Here is a 23,835-nt window from a genome sequence, read left to right as displayed (position 1 = left end):
CGTAATATGTATGAGACTTAGATATATGTCCTAATCTCCTTCACCCTGTCTTTATCCATTTCCAAGCCCCCTCCCCCCTCTCTGCCGGGGGATCGCCACTCTCTGGCTGGTTCGTGTGGCCTACAAAGGGGCCCCAGCCTTTGCAGAATCTTTTCCCTTCCATGCTCCATGTCTCTTCTCTTGCTGTTCTTTCTTCTCTCCCTTGGGTAACATGTGTGGGCTGTTTTTGGAAATGTATTCCGCATTATTGGTAGTCAATATCGGAATACTTTCCATTGTTTTTCATTCATTTTTTTCCCCATTCTTGCCCACCTTCTCCTATCGTTTCTCTGCTTTGGCATTTGAGGATCCTCTTTTTCATCTTCCTTCCTGTGCACTCCTGAAGGCCAGCCCATGCATCTGACACATAACAGGTGACCAGATAATGTGTAATTCCCAGCCCTGGATCAACAGGTAGGGTTCACACTTACCCCCTGGTACAGGCCAGGTCCAGGGAAGGGTGACTGATTGCCTGAGCAGGTACTTTCCCAAATAGCCAATTGGTCCCTCTGTCAGGTGTTAAGGAGGTGTGAACAATCACCTAAGGCAGGTGCACCCCCTTCTGATGGTGGCCCCCAGTTGGAAGGAACATGCCGTCGGAGATGCTTGCTATCTACATCTACATGATTACTCTGCAATGCACATTTAAGTGCTTGGCAGAGGGTTCATCGAACCACAATCATACTATCTCCCTACCATTCCCCTCCCAAACAGCGTGTGGGAAAAACGAACACCTAAACCTTTCTGTTCGAGCTCTGATTTCTCTTATTTTATTTTGATGATCATTCCTAACTATGTAGGTTGGGCTCAACAAAATATTCTCGCATTCGGAAGAGAAAGTTGGTGACTGAAATTTCGTAAATAGATCTTGCTGCGACGAAAAACTTCTTTGCTTTAATAACTTCCATCCCAACTCATGTATCGTATCTGCCACACTCTCTCCCCTATTACGTGATAATACAAAATGAGCTGCCCTTTCTTGCACCCTTTCGATGTCCTACGTCAATCCCACCTGGTAAGGATCCCACACTGCGCAGCAATATTCTAACAGAGGACGAATGAGTGTGAGTGTAGTGAAAGCTGTCTCTTTACTGGACTTGTTGCATCTTCTAAGTGTCCTGTCAATGAAACGCAACCTTTGGCTCGCCTTCCCCACAATATTATCTATGTGGTCTTTCCAACTGAAGTTGTTCGTAATTTTAACACCCAGGTACTTAGTAGAATTGACAGCCTTGAGAATTGTACTATTTATTGAGTAATCGAATTCCAACGGATTTCTTTTGGAACTCATGTCAATCACCTCACACTTTTCATTATTTAGTGTCAACTGCCACCTGCCACACCATACAGCAATCTTTTCTAAATCGCTTTGCAACTGATACTGGTCTTTGGATGACCTTACTAGACGGCAAATTACAGCATCATCTGCGAACAACCTAAGAGAACTGCTCAGATTGTCACCCAGGTCATTTATATAGATCAGGAACAGCAGAGGTCCCAGGACACTTCCCTGGGGAACACCTGATATCACTTCAATTTTACTTGATGATTTGCTGTCTATTACTACGAACTGTGACCTTCCTGGCAGGAAATCACGAATCCAGTTGCACAACTGAGACAATACCCCATAGGCCCGCAGCTTGATTAGAAGTCACTTGTGAGGAACGGTGTCAAAAGCTTTCTGGAAATCTAGAAATACGGAATCAACTTGAGATGCCCTGTCGATAGCAGCCATTACTTCGTGCGAATAGAGAGGTAGCTGCGTTGCACAAGAACGATGTTTTCTGAAACCATGCTGATTATGTATCAATAGATCGTTCCCTTTGAGGTGATTCATAATGTTTGAATACAATATATGCTCCAAAACCCTACTGCAAACTGACGTCAATGATACAGGTCTGTAGTTCGATGGATTACTCCTACAATGCTGGTGCGACCTGCGCAATTTTCCAGTTTGTAGGTACAGATCTATGGGGGAATCCTCACACTGAGCCAATCATCTTCACAGTCAATAGCTTCGAAACATAAATGGAAAGAGGCTAACAATTGAAAGACCCTCCTAGATGCACTATGGTTCCTTGTGGTTTCATGTACTGAATGTGGTCAGTCCTTCGCTACTAAATCCATTTACTATTCATAAAGGTGTTGATGGAGTTGCTCGCCCTGTGAAATCTTGCTCTTGTTTACGCAATGGCACTTTGCTTTTGGAGACAACTTCTGATTCTCAAGCACAACTGCTTGCAGCTTCACTCTTCCATGGCTATCCTGTTTGTGTTGAGGCCCATCGAATGCTGAATTTTTCCCATGGTGTTACTTACCCTAGGCTGCTTGAGAGAGGCAGATATCCAAATGTACCTCTCTGATCAGGATGTCATTGCAGTCCATCGCGTGATGAAAAAAGTAGGTGCCTCCTTAGTGTCCACATGCACTCTTTCTTATTTTTGTTAGAGTGGTTCTTCTGCCAAAGATTAAAGCAGCTTATGAAATTATCACAGTTCAACCATATATTCCAATCCCAATACACTGTTGCCATTGTCATTGTTACAATCACACTAAGAGTCCTGTCAACACCCAGCCAAATGTGTAACTTGTGGTAGGGATGCTCACAAGGGCAATTGTCTGCCTCCTTCTCCCCACTGCATTAACTGCAATGGTGCTTATGCTGCCCTCTCCTGCAATTGTCCCATGTATCTCGATGGGTGGGCTATCCAGGAAATCTGGGTGAAGGAAAATGTTCCTTACCTGGTCACTAGGAAGTTGTTGGCTAGTCAGAAACCCTGCATTCTATCATCTGGCACTTACAGTACTGTTCTTGCTACATCTCGCTTCATGAAGAACATGGTGACACAGACATGTGACCTCAAATTTAGCACCATGGATATGAAATCACCCAGTGTCATGGTAGCATTACCATATCCTCCTCCAGCCGTGCAACACGCCACCAGACTTTCGCCTCATAGAGTGAAGTCACCAGCTACACAACCAGCAGGCCAGTAAGGACAGAAGGAATACTCCCCTGAAGATTACCCATGTTCCTCCAGCCAACCAACATCTGAGTCTTCCTCTGCCAACTGGAAAGGCTCCAAGAAGTCAAAAAAAGGCAAACGGTCTTCTCCTTTGCCCACTCGGAGATCCTCTTTGATGGTGTCGCCACATGATACCCTCACCCGGCCTACCTCCTTGTCACCGGTGTACACCACCACCTGTTTTTCTCCACAGGTCAACAGAGGGAGAATTCTGACCCTTCTGTACACCTCATGGAGCAGAATCCTCCTGCCTCTGTACCCTGTAGCAGCAAGTCTTCAGTGACTGGTACTCGGCAGCTGCCGAGGTGACACCCCTTCATTTTTTCCTCATAAGGACTATCCTCCAATGGAACACTTACGGTCTTTGATTCAACATAGTGGATTTATGGCTGCTCTTTGAATCGCAGTGCCCAGTTGTTCTGTGCCTTCAGGAAACAAAATTGTGTCCTCATTACCATTTTGAGATCTCACATTTCTGCCAACTCTGTTTTGCCTTCCCCCCAAGGATGGCCATCCATCTCATGGGGGAGCCATGCTGCTCATATGGGATGATGTTCATAGTCAACTCATCTCCCAGACTACCTGCTTTCAAGCTGTCGCAGTTTGCCTTTTCTTTCCTCACTTAACCTCTTCCCTTTCTACCATTTACATCCCTCTGTCATTTGGTGTCACCAGGGCAGACTTCCTCCAGCTTATTGGGCAAATCCCTCTCCTCTTTCTGCTGCTCAGTGACTTTAATGTGCAACAACCCCTTTGGGATTCTCCCAGAACCTGTCGAAGAGGTCCCCTCTTGGCTGACCTTCTCAATTGACTTAACCTCTTTTGCCTTGACACAGGAGCATCCACATTACTTTCAAACTCTACGCACATCTATCCCCATTTGGATCTATCCTTCTGCACTGCCCAGCTTGCCCAGTCTCTTGAGTGGTCCATTCTCTGTGAAACATACTCGATTGACCGTTTCCCGTATGATATCCATTTGCTGATTCCTACCTCACCTCTATGCACACCCAAATAGCAGCTTACTAAGGCTGACTGGAGGCTTTACTCCTCCCTGGTGACCTTCAACAAACAACATTTCCCCAGTTGTGATGATCAGGTAGAATATCTTACAAACAATATCCTTACCACTGCAGAACATTCCATTCCCTGCACTTCCTCTTTACCACACCATGTCCCAGTCCCTTGGTGGACTGAGGCATGCCACGACCCAATTCATGCACGGAGATGTGCTCTGCATATTTTTAACCATCATCCTACAATGGCAAACTGCATTAATTATTATAAACAGTGTCATTTCATTTTTCAAGCTAGCAAAAAAGCTAGCTGGATTTCATTCACTAGTTCTTTTAAGTGTTCCACTCCCTCTTCCGTCCTGTGGGCCAACCTCCGATGGCTCTCTGGGACCAAGATACATGTCCCAATTTCTTGCCTGACAGTAGCAGACAATGTCATCATGGACCCTACTACTATCTCATACACACTGAAATTCTGAGCTGCTTCCACTATCACCCTGCCTTCACCCATTGGAAAAGAGCAGAGGAGGCTCAGGCGATACCCTTCTCTTCTCAGAATCATGAGTGCTGCAACGTCACCTTTACTATGAGGAAGCTAGATCATGCTCTCACTTCCTCTCAATCCTCCACCCTAGGACTAGACGATGTTCACATTCAGATGTTCAGATGTTACAGAACCTTCCTCTTGTGGGCAAGCACTTTCTGCTTCATACATACAATCACATCTGGCAGAGGGCATGTTTCCCTGATGCTGGCATGAAGCCACTGCCATACTCATGCCTAAGCCAGATTATGACAAACGCCTTCCTTCTAGCTACCACCCCATTTCTCGCACTAGCTGTGTTTGCAAGGTGATGGAAGATATGATTCATGCCCAGCTGATATACAGGCTCAAGCCTCACAATTTACTAACCACCGTGCAGTGTGGATTTTGAGCATGCCAGTATGCAGTTGACCATCTCATCACTTTGTCCACCCACATCATGAATGGTTTTCTGCGGAAATCCCAGACTGTGGCCACATTTTCGATTTGGGGAAAGCCTATGACACCTGCTGGAGGATGGGTATCCTCTGTACTCTCTACATGTGGGACCTCTATGGTTGCCTGACCTGCTTCAAAAGACTGAGTTTTCAAGGTGTCTGTGGGTTCCACATTGTTGGACACCAGGAAAACAGTGTGCCTCAGGGTTCCACCCTGGGAGTCATCCTCTTTGCTATCACCATTAAGCCTATAATGACCTGTCTCCTGCCAGGCATCTCTGGCTCCATTTTTGCCATCTATTGCAGATCTCCACGGACCTGTCTCTTGGAGTAGCATCTTCAGCAGTGTCTCGATTATCTTTACACATGGAGCATTGACAATGGCTTTAGTTTTTCCACTGACAAAACTGTTTGTATGAATTTTTGGTGGTGCAGTTGGTTCCTTCCACCGTCCTTACATCTCGGGCCTGGTGGTCTTCTGTTCATTGAAAATACAAAATTTCTGGGGCTCATGCTCAATAGGAAATTTTCTTGATCCTCCCACATCTTAACTGGCAGTCCACTGTACATAGTCCCTCAATGTCCTATGTGTCCTCAGTGGTACTTCCTGAGGAGCATATCAAATGACCCTTCTCCATTTGTACCGCTCCCTTCCTCATTCGAAACTAGACTATGGGTATTTCATTTATATATCTGCATGTCCACCCCTCTTACTCTGTCTCAATACTATCCACCATTGTGGTATCAAATTGGCCACTGGTGCCTTTTACACTAGCCCAGGTGAGAGTCTGTATGCAGAAGCTACCGAACTACTGCTGTCCTACCGCTGTGACTTTCTGCTCAGCAGATATGCATGCCATTTGTCTGCCAAGCATGACCACCCATTCTATGCCTCCTTCATTGATGACTTCTTTGATCACCAGTATGGAGTGCATCCCTCTTCTCTGTTACCTCCTGGAGTTCGCTTTCAGCTCTCGCTCCGGCAGCTTAACTTCACGCTACCTGGAGCTTTCCCTGTGGGTGTAAACTCTTCACTACCTTGGCTTCATGTGGTGGCCCATGTTCATTCACTCCCTAAGGACACTACTCCAGCCTTGGTCTATCACCTTCAGTTTCACGACCTTCGCATGGAACTTTGTGATAATGCCTTTGGTACAATGATGGCTCTCAGACTGACCATGATCTCGGGTGTGCCTACGTCACTGGTGCCAACGTTTTTTGGTATCAGCTTCCGGAACACTGCTCAGTATTTACAGCAGAGCTCTTTTCCCTCTATCAGGCCATGCGGTACATCTGTTGTCACAGGTTTTTCGATTGCGTCATCTGCTCAGACTCTATCAGTGCCCTTCAAAGCCTCTGTGCCTGTACACATCCCATCCCTTAGGGCTATGGGTCCAGGAAAGCTGTCACTTGCTCACTTTTGATGGAGCCACTGGGATGTTTATGTGGGTTCCTGGCCATGTCAGTCTGACAGGAAACAAGGCTGCTGACACTGCTGCCAAGGCTGCAGTCCTCATACATCAGCCCGGTAGTTCTTACATTCCCTCCAACACTCTCTGTGTTACCATCTGTCAGCAGATAGTGTCACTTTGGCATCACCACTGGGCCTCCGTTCATGGGAACAAGCTCCAGATTATTAAGCCTCTCCCAGTGGCTTTGATGAGCTCCTCTGGGCCTTCTCACTGCAAGGAGATCATTTTAATTAGGCTGTGTATTGGGCATTATTTTTTTAGCTAAAGCCATTTGTTAAGTGGTGCTCCCCCAACACTTGGTGCACATTGTGCTCAATGTTTGATGGTCCACCATTTCCTGATGGAATGCCCCTTTTTTTAACTGTTTATGTTCACATTTGTATTTGTCATCTGAGTTAACGGCTGTCTTAGCGAATGAAGCACGGGCTGTCAACCGCGTTTTACTTTTTATCCATTGTAGTGATATGGTGAAGGCCATTAATTTTTAGTTCTTGACCTCCATTTCTCTATGGCATATTGTATAGACCTTTCTCCATGTCCCTGTTTTTTGCTGTCTTCTCTTCCATCAATTGGGATTGATGTGTTGTTGTTTTTAGCTCCTCTATTTGTCTTTGTGTTCTACAGTTTTGACATGGGTGCGTATGGCCCTAGTTGTTTTTGCACCCTAAAACAAAACAAACAGACAGGCAGTCAGCACAGTTCAGTCTTTGGAGGCACTGTGATTCTCCTGGTGCTCACCAATTACATGAAAAGAAACAGAAAACAATTTTTTGTAGTTATGAAAGAAATATATATCTAATTTGAAGTATAATGAAGCTTTATGAAATTTCAACATTATGTGAATATTGCAATGGGCAATTGCCTATCAGGGCTACTTGCATACATTTTCATGAATAACTTAGAAACAAATTTATTCATAAATAACCGCTTAGTGACACAGATAATTGTTGTTCATAAATGTTATGTTGATTATATGTTGATGGTACTCAGATGAGTAGACACAGTTTTAGGAGCCCTCTAATCTGTATTTAATCAAGAAAGTGAGAAAATAAAGTATACCCCAGAGAAGGAAGTAGGTAAACAGTTACATTTCTTGGAATTAGTGGTTGCCAGAAAAGAAGATAAAATTGGTTTTCCCATCTACCATAAGCCAATGCAGTCAGATACAATAAAAGGACACATTCCAAAATCTTTCACAACCTAAAAAGCATTCTTCCATGCTATGGCAGCACGTCTTAGTAAATCACTGCTTGAACACAGAGATACGGTGAGAATTTAGTACCCTCAAACAACTGGCAGTAGCTAATAGCTGTAGGAGTTAGTAAAATTTGCATTTCCTTAATGAAAAATAGGAGAGAGAATGGTTACAAAAAATCTTCAAAAACATAAACATACCAAACCACAAAAAAAGAAAAGATATTTATTACTTTGCAGTAACAAGGTCTGCCTTACTAAGAAATTAGCACCTGCCTTCCCTAAGAATTTCAGAATAGCTTTTTGGACAGCAGGGCACTTGGGATACAGGTGAAACATATTAATAAAAGGACAAAATAAGTAATAGAATACAATGTGCCAGGTGTGTATAAATTGAAATGGATTCATCTGATCAGCTATATAATGGCCAAACACAAGCCACTTGCAGCTTCTATGAGCTCACTTCGACACAGTCATAACATGGACCTTCAATATCCCACATATTGATCTAGGGAGCTATCATTTCTTGTGGTGGTGGTAGATAGTGTTTAACGTCCCGTCAACAACGAGGTCATTAGAGACGGAGCGCAAGCTCGGATTAGGGAAGGATTGGGAAGGAAATCGGCAGTGCCCTTTCAAAGGAGCCATCCCGGCATTTGCCTGAAACGATTTAGGGAAATCACGGAAAACCTAAATCAGGATGGCTGGAGACGGGATTGAACTGTCGTCCTCCCGAATGCGAGTCCAGTGTGCTAACCACTGCGCCACCTCGCTCGGTATCATTTCTTGTCTCTGTGAAGTTGTTGACACTGGAATAAGCATTACTGTTTTGTAGAAATATAATAATACAAGTTACGATAATTGTATGTGTGTGCACTGGTGGAAATGTATGTTAACTTCTACAATGAAGGTATGTAATGTTAATGACACTAATGTGAGCTGTTCGGTTTTTCTGGAATGTAAAAAAAAAATAAGTTTAAAACGATTTTTTAAAAGTTATGTTAATAATTATGTATTTTTTGTAAGCTATTGTTTGAGAATGGACAATGTATGAAGCATGTTCATAAAGTTAGATCTCCAATTATTTTTTCACAAAGGAAACATAATTAATGGCAATGAATGTTACATTGATGGAAAGGCTGAACTTTCAGCTACCTTTTGATGTAATCACTGTTGCAATCAATGAACATTGGCATGTGCTGTGGCATTTTTTGTATGCCCTTGTCATAGAACTCTGCCAGCACATTGTGTAGGTAGCACTCAGTCTGGGTTTTCAGTTCATAGCTTCAACGAATTAGAATGGTGCCACTGATGAGACTTCTTTTCAGCTTCATTTGTTGTGCAGCATAACTGGGTTTCATTGCCAGTGACAACTGAATCTAAAAATTACTCACCCTGTTCCCTATAGCACTCCAATAACCATTGGGCCACTTCATGATGTTGCTATTTATGGTCTTTGGTGAACATTCTGGGGGCCCGCATTGCACACATCTTGTGACAATGCAAATTTTCAGGTAAAATATTGTCAGTTGTGCTCTTTCTGAGTTCAGGGATCTTTTTACACAGCTTGTGAACTGTCACATGCTGATCAAGCATTACTTTCTGCACTTTTGCAATTGTTTTGGTCAGAACTGAGGGCCAACCAGAATTCTGTTCATCATGGACATCTGTACATCCATCCTTGAACTCCATTTCACTTTTACATGTTTTTGACATCCATACACTGTGTCCCACAGACTTAATGCTGGGCACAATTTGCAGCTGGTGGGAGAAATGAAGAGGAGCTCCATCGTGTACAGCTAGAGCATGCACAGATGTACATCAGTCGGAATGTGATTACATGACAGCAACTCAGTTGCTGTCATGTAATGAATCTCACATAGACTTATTGTTAATCAGGCCCATGACAGCTAACAATGTGTAGTTAATGCCACAGAGAAGCACCTGTTGTTGAAGTACACAGCACACCAATACATCACAAGTCATATGATGACTTTCTTACTTGGCAACACCTGGTAAATTGTCAATGGGGATTGACAACCAGGCCTTTTGCAACACACACAAATAAAATTATACTTTGACTAATAATGGTGGCTGTTGAGACACACAGACTCTCTCCAGCTTCTCCCTCTAACCACAGTGTGTTCCAGTTCCATTAGGACTGTGGCTATCAAAAATGAGTCATGGATGAGATTCACAAAATCACTGTTTTTATTCAAATTAGCCACCCCCCGGAAACAGTACACAGCTAAAACTGTTTTAAAATTGTTTTGAAACAGTCACTGTAGTCCTTTTTTGGAATTTCATTTGGAACTGCAGTTCATTTTTCTTGGGTGTCTTTTTCGGGAATTGTGTTTAGTACTGCAGTATACTTTTCTTGGGTGGCCTTAATTGCATCACAATGGTGTACTTTCATTGCCAGCTTCAATTTGGGAAACAATCAGACGTTGGCTGTGGCCAAATCTGGTGAATACTGAGAGTGATCCAGGACCGTGATATGCCCGCTGGCCAAAAACTCGTGCATGATATCACTTTGTGGGCTGATGTACTGTCATGGAGGAACAACCAGGAACCTGCCTCTTGGCATTCATGTCAAATTCAAAATTTTTTGACGCATACACAATGGAGGACACTGAGACAGTACTCAGAATTAACAGTTGCCCTTCTGGTACAAACTCCTGATTCCTTTACAATTGAAGAAAAAAAGCTGTTAGCATTGTCTTCATATGACTCTTTTACAGGCACACTTTCTTTGATTTCAGCTTCTGTGAGCTCAACCATGCTTCATGCTGCCACTTTCTAAGTGACTTGTATTGGAAACATCACATCTTGTTAAAAGTTACAATAAATTTTGTGCAATAAATATCACTTTGGATCACTTGCAGGGGTCTTTGTAGGGTTTTACTCAGGCATGTTTTTCATTGTCTGAAAGCGGGTGCTACAAAAACCATGCACAGACTTTTCTTTTGCCAAACTTCTGTGCACAAGAGTTTTCGGTATTTCTGACAGGTTCTCGATAAGTTGTACAGAAACACATCAAACTGATGCAATGATTTTAGCAATTTTTTGCACATTTTCTGTCTGTGTGACTTGCTTGCCACTTTGATGCTCATGGTGTGTTCTTAATGTCCTCTCTGCCATGACAAAATAGAGCATATCACCAAAAAAAAAAAACATTTGAATGACTACCATAAAAACTTTTCAACATGTTTCACTGTCTGATTTGCCTAACCCAACTGGTGTTGCCTCACTGCTCCACTGTCATTTTCCGAGTGTCAAACACCTATTGTTACATTTGTGCCCAAAAGTCCTGCCACAATGATGCTGCGTTTTGATCTTCTACTAGGCTGCTGTTGAAACTTCAAGGATCGTAACGCTGCAGCTCACCAAGAGCTAGTGTTTCACTCTGGATTTTCACACGAGCAGTCTTAACGAAACTGACATTTCCTCAGGATCCCTGTCTTGGCTGCTTTCCATCAACACAGCTCTCTGTCACTGATGTTGTGAACGCACTCATTGGTCCACTAACCTTTCTTTTCATATACATTTAATCCTGTCTTTTGGTCTGGGATGCAGTAATACATTTTGTTTCAACCTTCCTTAATCTAAGACAAATAACTATTTCTTTTCCGGTTAAATTTAAGACACACAGGATAACATGATTTTATGATCACACGTTGGTGTGTAGAATATATGAATCTGGCGACATACCATCTGACTTTCTGAAAAGCATCATCCACACAATTCCGAAGACAGCAAGAGCTGACAAGTGTGAGAATTATCGCACAATCAGCTTAACAGCTCATGCATCGAAGCTGCTTACAAGAATAATATACAGAAGAATGGAAAAGAAAATTGAGAATGCGCTAGGTGATGATCAGTTTGGCTTTAGGAAAAGTAAAGGGACGAGAGAGGCAATTCTGACATTACGGCTAATAATGGAAGCAAGGCTAAAGAAAAATCAAGACACTTTCATAGGATTTGTCGACCTGGAAAAAGCGTTCGACAATATAAAATGGTGCAAGCTGTTTGAGGTTCTGAAAAAAGTAGGGGTAAGCTATAGGGAGAGACGGGTCATATACAATATGTACAACAACCAAGAGAGAATAATAAGAGTGGACGATCAAGAACGAAGTGCTCGTATTAAGAAGGGTGTAAGACAAGGCTCTAGCCTTTCGCCCCTACTCTTCAATCTGTACATCGAGGAAGCAATGATGGAAATAAAAGAAAGGTTTAGGAGTGGAATTAAAATACAAGGTGAAAAGATATCAATGATACGATTCCCTGATGACAAGAATTAAATGATCTGCTGAACGGAATGAACAGTCTAATGAGTACACAGTATGGTTTGAGAGTAAATCAGAGAAAGACGAAGGTAATGAGAAGTAGTAGAAATGAGAACAGCGTGAAACTTAACATCAGGATTGATGGTCACGAAGTCAATGAAGTTAAGGAATTCTGCTACCTAGGCAGTAAAATAACCAATGATGGACGGAGCAAGGACATCAGAAGCAGACTCGCCATGGCAAAAAAGGCATTTCTGGCCAAGAGAAGTCTACTGATATCAAATACCGGCCTTAATTTGAGGAAGAAATTTCTGAGGATGTACGTCTGGAGTACAGCATTGTATGGTAGTGAAACATGGACTGTGGGAAAACCGGAACAGAAGAGAATCGAAGCATTTGAGATGTGGTGCTATAGACGAATGTTGAAAATTAGGTGGACTGATAAGGTAAGGAATGAGTAGGTTCTATGCAGAATCGGAGAGGAAAGGAATGCTGTAGACGGCAAAAACTGTAGAGGAAGACGTCAAGCAAATAATTGAGGATGTAGGTTGCAAGTGCTACTCTGAGATGAAGAGGTTAGCACAGGAAAGGAATTTGTGGCAGGCCGCATCAAACCAGTCAGTAGACTGATGACAAAAAAAAAGAAAAGATCACATTTCAGAATGAAAATGTTGAAATTTTGGGTGACTGATGACACAAGATAGCACCACATCACCCTTGTGTTCAATTACAATCCACCAGCCATAGAAACATTACACAGTCACAAAACAAGAGTACATTTTGCATAATTACAAAAAGGAGAGGTGCACTAATGTGTCATGCACAGATCCTAGGTTAAACAGCCCTCATGGATGTGGAATAAGTCCAAAAATCTTAAATATATTTTCATTTAAAAGGTAATAACCAACTTTTCACGTAACATGTAAATACACAATTCTCTGACAGGCATATGATGATTCTTAGACTATTGTAGCTACACATCGCTAAAAAGAAAATCTGTTGGTGATTCTTATTTAAATTGAGCAGATTACTGCTCTGAAGATGTGCAAAAGTAATATTTTACTTAACATTCATGTTTTTTATATCAATACTGCTAAATGTTTAAAACAGTGACCCAGGCAGCCAGTCCCTGTTACAGGCCCATCTGATGGCTTCCAGGATCAACAAAAGTTAGAGTTTTAATTGTCCATATAATTATTATTGACAAACTAGTAGAAGCCAACCTCGGGGAAGATCAGTTTGGATTCCGTAGAAACACTGGAACACGTGAGGCAATACTGACCTTACGACTTATCTTAGAAGAAAGATTAAGGAAAGGCAGACCTACGTTTCTAGCATTTGTAGACTTAGAGAAAGCTTTTGACAATGTTGACTGGAATATTCTCTTTCAAATTCTAAAGGTGGCAGGGGTAAAATACAGGGAGCGAAAGGCTATTTACAATTTGTACAGAAACCAGTTATTAGAGTCGAGGGGCATGAAAGGGAAGCAGTGGTTGGGGAGGGAGTGAGACAGGGTTGTAGCCTATCCCCGCTGTTATTCAATCTGTATATTGAGCAAGCAATAAAGGAAACAAAAGAAAAATTCGGAGTAGGTATTAAAATCCATGGAGAAGAAATAAAAACGTAGAGGTTTGCTGATGACATTGTAATTCTGTCAGAGAAAGCAAAGGACTTGGAAGAGCAGTTGAATGGAATGGACAGTGTCTTGAAAGGAGGATATAAGATGAACATCAACAAAAGCAAAACGAGGATAATGGAATGTAGTCGAATTAAGTCAGGTGATGCTGAGGGAATTAGATTAGGAAACAAGACACTTAAAGTAGTAAAGGAGTTTTGCTATTTGGGGAGCAAAATAACTGATGATGGTCGAAGTAGAGAGGATATAAAATGTAGACTGGCAATGGCAAGGAAAGCGTTTCTTAAGAAGAGAAATTTGTTAACATCGAGTATTGATTTAAGTGTCAGGAAGTCGTTTCTGTAAGTATTTGTATGGAGTGTAGCCATGTATGGAAGTGAAACGTGGACGATAAATAGCTTAGACAAGAAGAGAATAGAAGCTTTCGAAATGTGGTGCTACAGAAGAATGCTGAAGATTAGATGGGTTGATCACATAACTAATGAGGAGGTATTGAATAGAATTGGGGAGAAGAGGAGCTTGTGGCACAACTTGACTAGGAGAAGGGATCGTTTGGTAGGACATGTTCTGAGACATCGAGGGATCACCAATTTAGTATTGGAGGGCAGTGTGGAGGGTAAAAATCGTAGAGGGAGACCAAGAGATGAATACACTAAACAGATTCAGAAGGATGTAGGTTGTAGCAGGTACTGGGAGATGAAGAAGCTTGCACAGGATAGAGTAGCATGGAGAGCTGCATCAAACCAGTCTCAGGACTGAAGACCACAACAACAACAACAACAACAACAACATGGTTTGAGAAAGAAAGCATTAGCAACTTCTTGAAAAATTTTGCACGCAATTTCATGTATGTAATGTATTTAAGACATTAACTCTTTTGTTAAGTAATCAAATGTTTGAAGCTGTTTTATACATGAGATTTTGATTCTTTAAAAGGTCGGTGGTGAGGGATTACAGGTTATCAGTAGTACAAAATTTGATTAGTTCTGCTGAGAAATTTGTTGGTAACATAGAAGGAATGAAACACCAATAAATCTATTAGTTTCCTTCTAAACTGAACTTTATTAACTGCTGAATTTTTCATTGATGTTGGTGAGTCACTGGAAATTTGTGGTCTGAAAGATGCCAGTTGTTTAGAAACAACACAAATGACTCTAAATCTCTGTGTAGATTATGCTTATTTCTAATATTCATTTCACGAACTGAACTGTTCTGGTTTGAAAAAGAGATGTATTTTTTATGACAAATTTCATTAAGAGATAAATAGATTGTGCAGCGGTAGTTAATATTCACAGTTCCTTGAATAGATCCTGCAGTATGTTCTTAAGTTCACACCACAAATAATTTGTATTACTCATTTTTAACTCAGTAAACTTTAGTTTGGCTTGTTGAATTAGAATGATCTCATATTATGAAATTGAAATTGTGCAATGCAAAGGCTGACAAGCCTGGCATTGCCTGGATATTCATGTTGTCCATTTTCTATTACAAATGAAAACAAAAAAATTAACTGTGTTTGTTGTGTAATATCAAAAAAATTTCGTTTCCATGTAGTCATGAAAACGCCTTTGAAATTATGCAGTACACTCGATATGAGATGAAGACTCGGTGTGACATGACACAAGACAGTTTCTGAATACTGGACACTGTTGATTCGCATGCGTACAACATGATTTTGTGAACATCTCCATGGCAATGCCTCTTCATAACTCTGTAGGTGGCTATTGTTATCACCTGTAGCCATTTGAATTTCAACAGCTGTCAAAAGCACTGCTACAGGTGCCGGGTATTTCCTTAAATGGACTCAAATGTAGGAGTGTCTTGGTTGTAAAGAATAAATGTATTAAAACTTCATGCATGGTGTGGCATTTTTTCATGCATCTCAGTATTTATGAGATCATACTCTTGAACTATGAGTCGCATGATGATACATTTATGTAAGTACATTCAGTGGTATGTGTTGATGCTGTCTATTAAATATGTTGCAAGTAGAGTTAGTGGCAAAGAAATAATAAATTTAAACGTCATGCATGATGCAGTGGTTTTCATGCATCTCATTGTTTATGACATAATATCTCCTGAATTATGACAAGTTGGTGGTTCTTATCCCTACAGAAACTCTTGCCTGCAGTAGGGGGTATGCGAACCAAGCCTAGTTGAAATTGGTCCAGTGATTTAGAACAAGATGTGATATAGCCTATGTCTAACAGCATCTGAATTACAAATAAAGCTTTGTGTAAGGTGCTTACACATTTCTGTGGTATGCTCTTATGAATTTTATTAACTATCAAGTTATAATCCCAAGGATTCAATGATGTCATCTTTTGTCTGTTTGTCATCATATTTTGGACATATACTGGGAGAAAACCTCTTACAGCCTTGTAAATCACTGCAGTTTTCAAATTAACCTTTTAGTTTATATTCCTGTCAGTTTATGTTCAACTATATTTAAAATGTTATATGAGTCAGTAGATAAGTGTACTGCTTTAGAGTAATGTGTGTGTTTGATGTTGACAGCATACTTGAAACGTGGTGATCACAACATTGTTATTGTTGACTGGAGTGAAACCACAAAAATTCGACCCTATCCACTCAGCATTTTGAAGCTGTCAGCATCAGCAGATGAAGTTTCTGAGGCTCTGATAACACTGCTTGATTCAGGTCTCCAAAGAAATCTTACACACTTGGTGGGTCACAGCATGGGGGCTCAGTGTGCTGGTCTCGTTGGTGATCGCCTTTCTAAGACCCACAAACTTCCTCGAATCACAGGTCAGCTTCCAATTTTACTTCTTATGTGTACCTTAAAGAAGTAGAAAGATAAATTATGTTATGTGTTGTGCTGTTCACAGAAATATTTTAAGGTTGATGTATCATATATGAATTTGAGACAGATCAATGTTACATGAAAACTAAAATTGGTAAGTAATGAAAAGATCACCAAAAGCCAGTAAAAACATGTGTGCTTGCTTGCATGAACATGTGTGTTTATGTGTGTTTCTTTTCGAAAGAAGGCTTTGTAATTATTTAACAGTTAGATTAATTGTACATTCAATACATGCCTCACAGAAACATGAAACAGTTATGTATGCCATGTTCTTAGAACTGACTATATTGGGTACTGAAGATGAAGTGGGGAAACAGCAATGACACAGAAACATGATACGAGTAGTGAGCAGGCTGAAAATATCGTGTTGCAGATCTGGAGAGATGCATAAGGAATCTGCTGCAGACAAATGCAACACTTTTATCTGGGCAAGGATATAGTTTCAATGTTGTAATATAAAGTTGTCACAGGTATAGATTTCCCCTTGCCATCACACAATCTATCCACCCATTCATGAACTTTCACTCATTCATCCAATGTGTTCTGTCAATCTCATCATGAAGGATAGCCTTCAGTGATGTGGAACCAATAAAGTCACACTTTAACAGGAGGTAGCTACCACTGCTAACTAGTTGTGTAAAATGTACCGAAAACAAATTGTGAGCACTGCTAACCAGCTCAAATTAATAATTCTGCTGATTATTTGCAGATTACTTTTATGTAAGGAAAAAACAGCTACTTTGAAGAAAGATAAAGCTAAAACCTCCTATACTACTCAGCTGCTGTTACCGCCCGATTTAAATTTTACACAGACCACTATTAGCTGTCTATAAACTGTCAAAATCAGGATCTATATTATACACAAATATTAGAGTTAGTCAGAATTTACATTCCTGAGTCCAAGTAATCACATGAATTATAGGAGGAGTGGCTAATGAGATTATGTTTTATTTTGTGTTTAAATATTTGGGAATTTTCATTTTACTATCTGATGTCCACAGGCAACGTGTTACAGACTTCTGGACCAGAATCTAAAATACCACTCCAAACCATAGGTTATACGGAAATTATTTCTACTTCTCGTATTGTTTTTTTTTTTAATTTCTGAGTTTGTTCTAAATTCGTTTTATTTATTAACCATAAACACCATTATAGGATATGCAGGGAGTTGACAAAAATATGGAAACACCATGAGAAAAGCATGCTTGAACATAAATGCAGATGCTAGCCAAGCCTGCAGATTGCACTACTGTATTTGATTACAAGTGACACTTGTGCAATGTCCTCAATACATTGTGACTGACAGTCATGCTCAGAACAGTGGCCTGTGTAGTACAGTGCATTATGTTGAAGCTATGCAAATTCAAATGTGGGCAAATTGTTGGTGCTCATATGGTAGCTGCTTCGATAGCCAAGGTAGCCGAAGTGTTTGGTGTTTCAAGTGGCAACATATGGACGATTTGTACCACATACAGAGAAAGCAGAAAAACATCATCTCCTAAGCCACAACATGGATGAAATTACGTGTTGAATGATTGACAGATGGTCATTGAAGAGGACTGTGACGAAAATAAGAGGATGGCAGCTGCAGAAGTCACTATGGACCTGCAGGGTGAGATGAAATTCCAATACCACTCACCAGTGATGCAACTGCCCGTAATATGAAACTGTGGTGCTGAAGCCATAAAACCTGGAGTATGGAGCAATGGAAGAAAGTTATTCATTGAGATGGGGTTTGGCAATGGTTTGGGCAAACATATTGCGATATTCCATGGGCCCCACAGTTATTCTGGACGGTCGCATTACTGCCAAGAAATGTGTGATTATTTCGGCTTATCAGTCCCATTCTATCGTACAACATTTGTTTGCCAATAGTGATGCTGTGTTGAAGATACGAGGGCGGTTCAGAAAGTAACCTCCGATTGGTCACAGTGCGGGTTGTGGGGGGAGTAGCGACGCCATCTGTCCGTTCATGCACTCAACAGGTCAGTCGGCATCAAGCCGTGGTCGAGTGAACGTCGTACCTGCGCTAGTTTAGTTTTTGTGGCAGTTTGAAATGTGTGCTGCAATAGAAAACCCCACCAAATGTGAAGTGCGTGCTGTCATAAGGTTTTTTTACAGCCAAAGGATATTCTGCAGCAGCTATTCATCGTGAGCTTTGTGCCGTGTACGGACCAAGAGTTATGAGTGAAGGAGTTGTCCGTGAATGGGTACGTTTATTTAAAAGTGGACGAGAAAACGTTCATGATGAAGAGAGGAGTGGTAGACCATCATTGGTGACTGACGAACTCGTTCAGGCAGTTGATGCAAAAGTTAGTGAAAATCGACGTTTCTCAATGTCGGAGTTGTCTACTGGTTTTCCACAGATTTCTAAGACTCTCTTGTACGAGATAGTGACAGCAAGATTGGGTTACCGTAAGTTCTGTGCACGATGGGTGCCCAAAATTCTTACCGACCACCACAAAACTCAAAGAATGGTCTCTGCATTAGACTTTCTGTCACGTTATGAGGACGAAGGAGAACCATTGTTAAAAAGAATTGTGACCAGTGACAAAACCTGGATTAAGTATGTGAACCCTGAGACAAAAGAACAATCAAAGATGTGGGCACATTCAAATTCGCCTACCAAATCAAGAAAAGCCTCGCAAGATTTTTCTGCCAGAAAACTGATGGCAACAGTGTTTTGGGATGCCAAAGGGGTGTTGTTGGTTGAATTCATGGAACGTGGTACGACCATTAATCAAGATGTGTACTGTGAAACAATAAAAAAGTTACGACGGGCTATACAGAACAAACGCCGTGGTATGCTGACTTCCGGTATCGTTTTTTTGCACGATAACGCTCGTCCTCACTCTGCTCGCAGAACAACGGCCCTTCTTGAGTCCTTCAAGTGGGACGTTATCAACCATCCACCTTACAGCCCAGACCTGGCGCCAAGTGATTATCACCTCTTCATGCATTTGGAGAAATGGCTCGGGTCACAGCAGTTTGATGACGACGAAGAGCTCAAAGATGCGGTCACAGGCTGGCTCCAGGCACAAGCGGGTGATTTTTATGCAGAAGAAATTTCAAAGCTTGTGAAGAGATACGATAAGTGCCTCAATCGCTATGGAGACTATGTAGAAAAATAGTGCAAAGATGTAGTTGTAAGATGTATATATTAAAATATTTTTATTTAACTTGGTGTATTTTTTTAAACCAACCGGAAGTTACTTTCTGAACGGCCCTTGTATCATAGCTCTTGTCAGGGGGGGATTTTGCAAATGCAAGTATGAAATGTTGCATCTCTCCTGCCCATCACAGACACCAGATCTCAATATTATTGAGCCTTTGTGGTCTTTCTTGGAGAGAAGGGTGTCAGACCACTATCCGATTCTGTCATCATTACCTGGAATTGCCACTATTTTGGAGGAAAAATGGTATAAGTTTCCCTTGGAAACCATACAGGACCTGCATTTACTCATTCCAAGATGACTGGAAGCTGCTTTAAAAACCATCAGTTTTCCTGTGCTGTGTTTTGGTCTTTCTATATTTTTGTCCATCCCTGCATGTATTGGCATGTAAGAGTAAAAATTCCTTGCTCCTTGGAAAGGCTTCTACATGATGTCCAGTTAGCAACTTTACATAATATTATAATTAGAAATTTTTGTAACATAAACACCTAGCTGTAATACCCCAGAAGATAATGTCATATGACAGAATTAAGTGAAAGTATGTAAAGTATGCTAGCAGTGTTTTCTGAAGGACAAAACAATGGGAAAGCTCTCAAAAGTGCAAAGTGGGCAGAACAGAGATTTTCATTAACATATTCACATGCTGATGTCTCCTTAGTTTATTATCCATATGAACAACCAGGAATCTTGTGTCTGGAACCCCGGCCAGTGTACGCCCATTGACCCGGTACCTGTCAGTCGTTTTTATTTGTTTGGGGTTTCATAATCTGAGGTTTTTCAAGATTAAGGATTAAGGTTTAGGTTGTCAACCAGTTGTAATCCTTTGGCATTATCCATCTGGTTTTGTCTGGTATGGACGTGTGTGGACCTTATATCGATATACTGTCAGTCTTGGTGGTCTAGTTGTAAAGTGAAAGCCTGGACAACAGAAGTTCACAGGATTGAATCTCACTCATTTTTTTAACTTTTTCAGTCTGCTTCACCTGTTAATGATGTCAAGATATGCCATAAACAACACTTGGTTCCGTTTCCACATTAAACTGTAGTCTCCTTTCCACAATAAGATTACTGGGGTAGGTTAGGTGTATGGAAATCATCAAAACAGTGTCCAGTTGAAAGACTTGTGCAGGCAGTTGAACATTCTGCATGAGGGACACACTGCCAATTGTGCCATATGACTATTTATTTATCGCTATACTTGTGTCACTAGGAGATGTTACAGTTTCTGAAGAGTCCTCCAATGTCCCCAGCTAATCATTTATGTAAACAAAGATCCAATGTTTCTTTACTCTGAATTTAGTCTCATTCCTGTTGAATCATTTGTAATGTAACTCTCTGTTTATGTTGTTGACATATGACTCTGCCTACACATGAGGAAGGCCTTTAATGCCAACCATTTTTAGTTTCGCTACAGTCATGTCGCATGAGGAGAGTCCTCACAGTTAGCAGTGTCGTTACCAGCTTTCAGCTCCATAACACTAATGGCTGCAGGTGAAAACCATAATCATCTATATAGCTGCAACAACACTGAAGTGTTGTCACAGAGGTACTTAAAAAAATTGTGTTCTGTGAGTGATGAGGAAGTTGTGCAAATCTGCTGTGCCCAGCTCATTGCAGCTGTCAAGGATCTTCTTATGTAGACTCATCTGCAGCTGAATGTTATGAGCCACACAGTTGAAGGTTTTGTCAATATCACAGAAAAATCCAAAGGGTAATTTTTGCTGTTCCATTTTACTAGATTTGAGTTTGTGAGATCATTTATGGCACTCCTAGCAGAGGAGCCTTTATGGAAGCCAAACTGAGCTGTTGTTAAAAGGTTATTCTCAGAAAGATGGGGCAGTGTTCTGTTGTAACCTACTTTCTCAAAAACTTTTGAGCCCACAGGAAGGAGTGAGACCAATCCATAATTAGGGATCAGTTGCTTATCTCCACTTTGTGTATTGATGTCATTACTGCATACTTCAGTCTTCCAGGAAATACTCAGACTGACTGCAAAGGTAACAGAAGGGTGGCAGTATCAGTTCAGTACAAGATTTTATTGCTTTGGTTGAGGTACGGTCATAGCCAAAGGAATTACTACTTTTTAATGAACTACCTGATTAAAATTAGATGATGTAAGTGTGAATAACATTAATTAGTACAGTAATGGTTTGTATTCTGTGTCAACAAAACTAAGTTTCTGTGATGTCTTTCACTTATTTTCATATTCCTTGACTCATTGCATATCCTTGAAGGATCTCTTTCTTTATGGGATCTGTGGAACACAAAGGAATGAATGAATGAATGAATGAATGAATGAATGAATGAATGAATGAATGAATGAATGAATGAAGGAAGGAAGGAAGGAATGAATGAGTAATGAATTTTGTGATCTCTCTAACAGATGAGTTGGCAGACAAATGTCTAGTGTGGAGTACACATTATCTGTCTGAGTAAGATTCACTGAATTTAGTTGCCAACGATTTTACTTTTGTATAATATTTGACACTGCTACTGTCATCTGGGAGCTCGGTATCATTTGCCATGCCAAGATTGTTTTGTGCCTAATAAGCTCCAAACTCCTAATAAGCTCCAAACTGTCCCATTTTTGTTGAAATTTTAAAATTTTTTTGTCTAGTGCATGGTTCTTGCCTTTTTCATGATGCAATGAAGAATTCTGCAATTAGACTTATAGTGAAGTCGTGATTAGAGCTATTCTTTTGAATTAAATAAAGCTCCCTCTTCCTAGCACACGATATTTTGAACCCAGATATTACTCACACTTTTTCTCGATTTTCACTGTAAATATCCCTGAAAACTGGATTCACAATGTAAGAATATTTTTATGGAAGAATTAAATTTCTCATTTACACTGTGTTCTTGGTAAAAATTTTCTCATTTTTCATCTTGTGAATTCTCTCTGAATAGTGCATGTGAGTCAGCATTCACAATTGTGTGAAATTTTATATTTCCTTTCATAGTTAAATCTGATCAGTGGGGATGTGTTATTGCTACATGCGACCATTTAAACCATTTATTATGTGGCTCACATCTATTTAATTAACAATGGATGGATTTAGAAATGATCAGTTGCTGTTGCACTTTATCCTATTCTTCTTGGGAGTGCTGTTATGGGAATAAGACCAAAGCTGCACATAACTGTAAGTGCCCTTAGACCGAACTGAAATGTTTATTGAAATCTCCACACACAATCACTTTCCAGTTGTTTCTGATAAGTCTTATTACTATCCCCTCCAAGCACTTATTTAACCCTCGAATGGGTGCACTGTTGTAAAAAGTACAACAGCAGCAGTTTTTATGCCTAATCGGTGACTTGACCTTGAGCTATTGCACCATTGCTGCCATGTATTCCAGTGTTGATGTTTTCTCGACAATGTTAAAATGGCTTCAGTTCATTTGGTTAGCTTTCTCAGTTTGTTTTGAGAATTGTAAGCAAAGACATGTCGAATGTTGTAAAAAGTACAATGTATGCCTGCTGGTGTGACAGTTGCAGACTATGTTCCAGCAGTCAATGTCTACATCTACATCTACATCTACATGATTACTCTGCAATTCACATTTAAGTGCTTGGCAGAGGGTTCATGGAACAACAATCATACTATCTCTCTACCATTCCACTCCCGAACAGCGCGCGGGGAAAACGAACACCCAAACCTTTCTGTTCGAGCTCTGATTTCTCTTATTTTATTTTGATGATCATTCTTACATATGTAGGTTGGACTCAACAAAATATTTTCGCATTCGGAAGAGAAAGTTGGTGACTGAAATTTCGTAAATAGATCTCGCCGCGACGAAAAACGTCTTTGCTTTAATGACTTCCATCCCAACTCGTGTATCATATCTGCCACTCTCTCTCCCCTATTACGTGATAATACAAAACGAGCTGCCCTTTTTTGCACCCTTTTGATGTCCTCCATCAATCCTACCTGAGGAGTGTAGTGTAAGCTGTCTCTTTAGTGGACTCGTTGCATCTTCTAATTGTCCTGCCAATGAAACGCAACCTTTGGCTCGCCTTCCCCACAATATCTATGTGGTCTTTCCAACTGAAGTTGTTCGTAATTTTAACACCCAGGTACTTAGTTGAATTGACAGCCTTGAGAATTGTACTATTTATCGAGTAATCGAATTCCAACGAATTTCTTTAGGAACTCATGTCGATCACCTCACACTTTTCGTTATTTAGTGTCA

General features: G+C 40.8%; 1 protein-coding gene across 1 annotated transcript in view; it reads left to right on the top strand.

Annotated features, from left to right (window-relative positions):
• Positions 1 to 23,835, top strand: part of LOC124788452 (inactive pancreatic lipase-related protein 1-like) — a 180,739-nt gene that overhangs the window by 112,964 nt on the left and 43,940 nt on the right. Inside the window, exon 5 of the mRNA XM_047255724.1 lies at positions 16,168 to 16,419. Within this exon, the coding sequence (XP_047111680.1) occupies positions 16,168 to 16,419 (252 nt within the window). The remainder of the gene's footprint in view (positions 1 to 16,167; positions 16,420 to 23,835) is intronic.

Source organism: Schistocerca piceifrons, chromosome 3 (assembly GCF_021461385.2).
Source record: "Schistocerca piceifrons isolate TAMUIC-IGC-003096 chromosome 3, iqSchPice1.1, whole genome shotgun sequence".
NCBI classification, from domain to species: domain Eukaryota; kingdom Metazoa; phylum Arthropoda; class Insecta; order Orthoptera; family Acrididae; genus Schistocerca; species Schistocerca piceifrons.
Note: the sequence above shows the minus strand (reverse complement) of the source record. Positions and strands in the feature narration are given on the sequence as shown.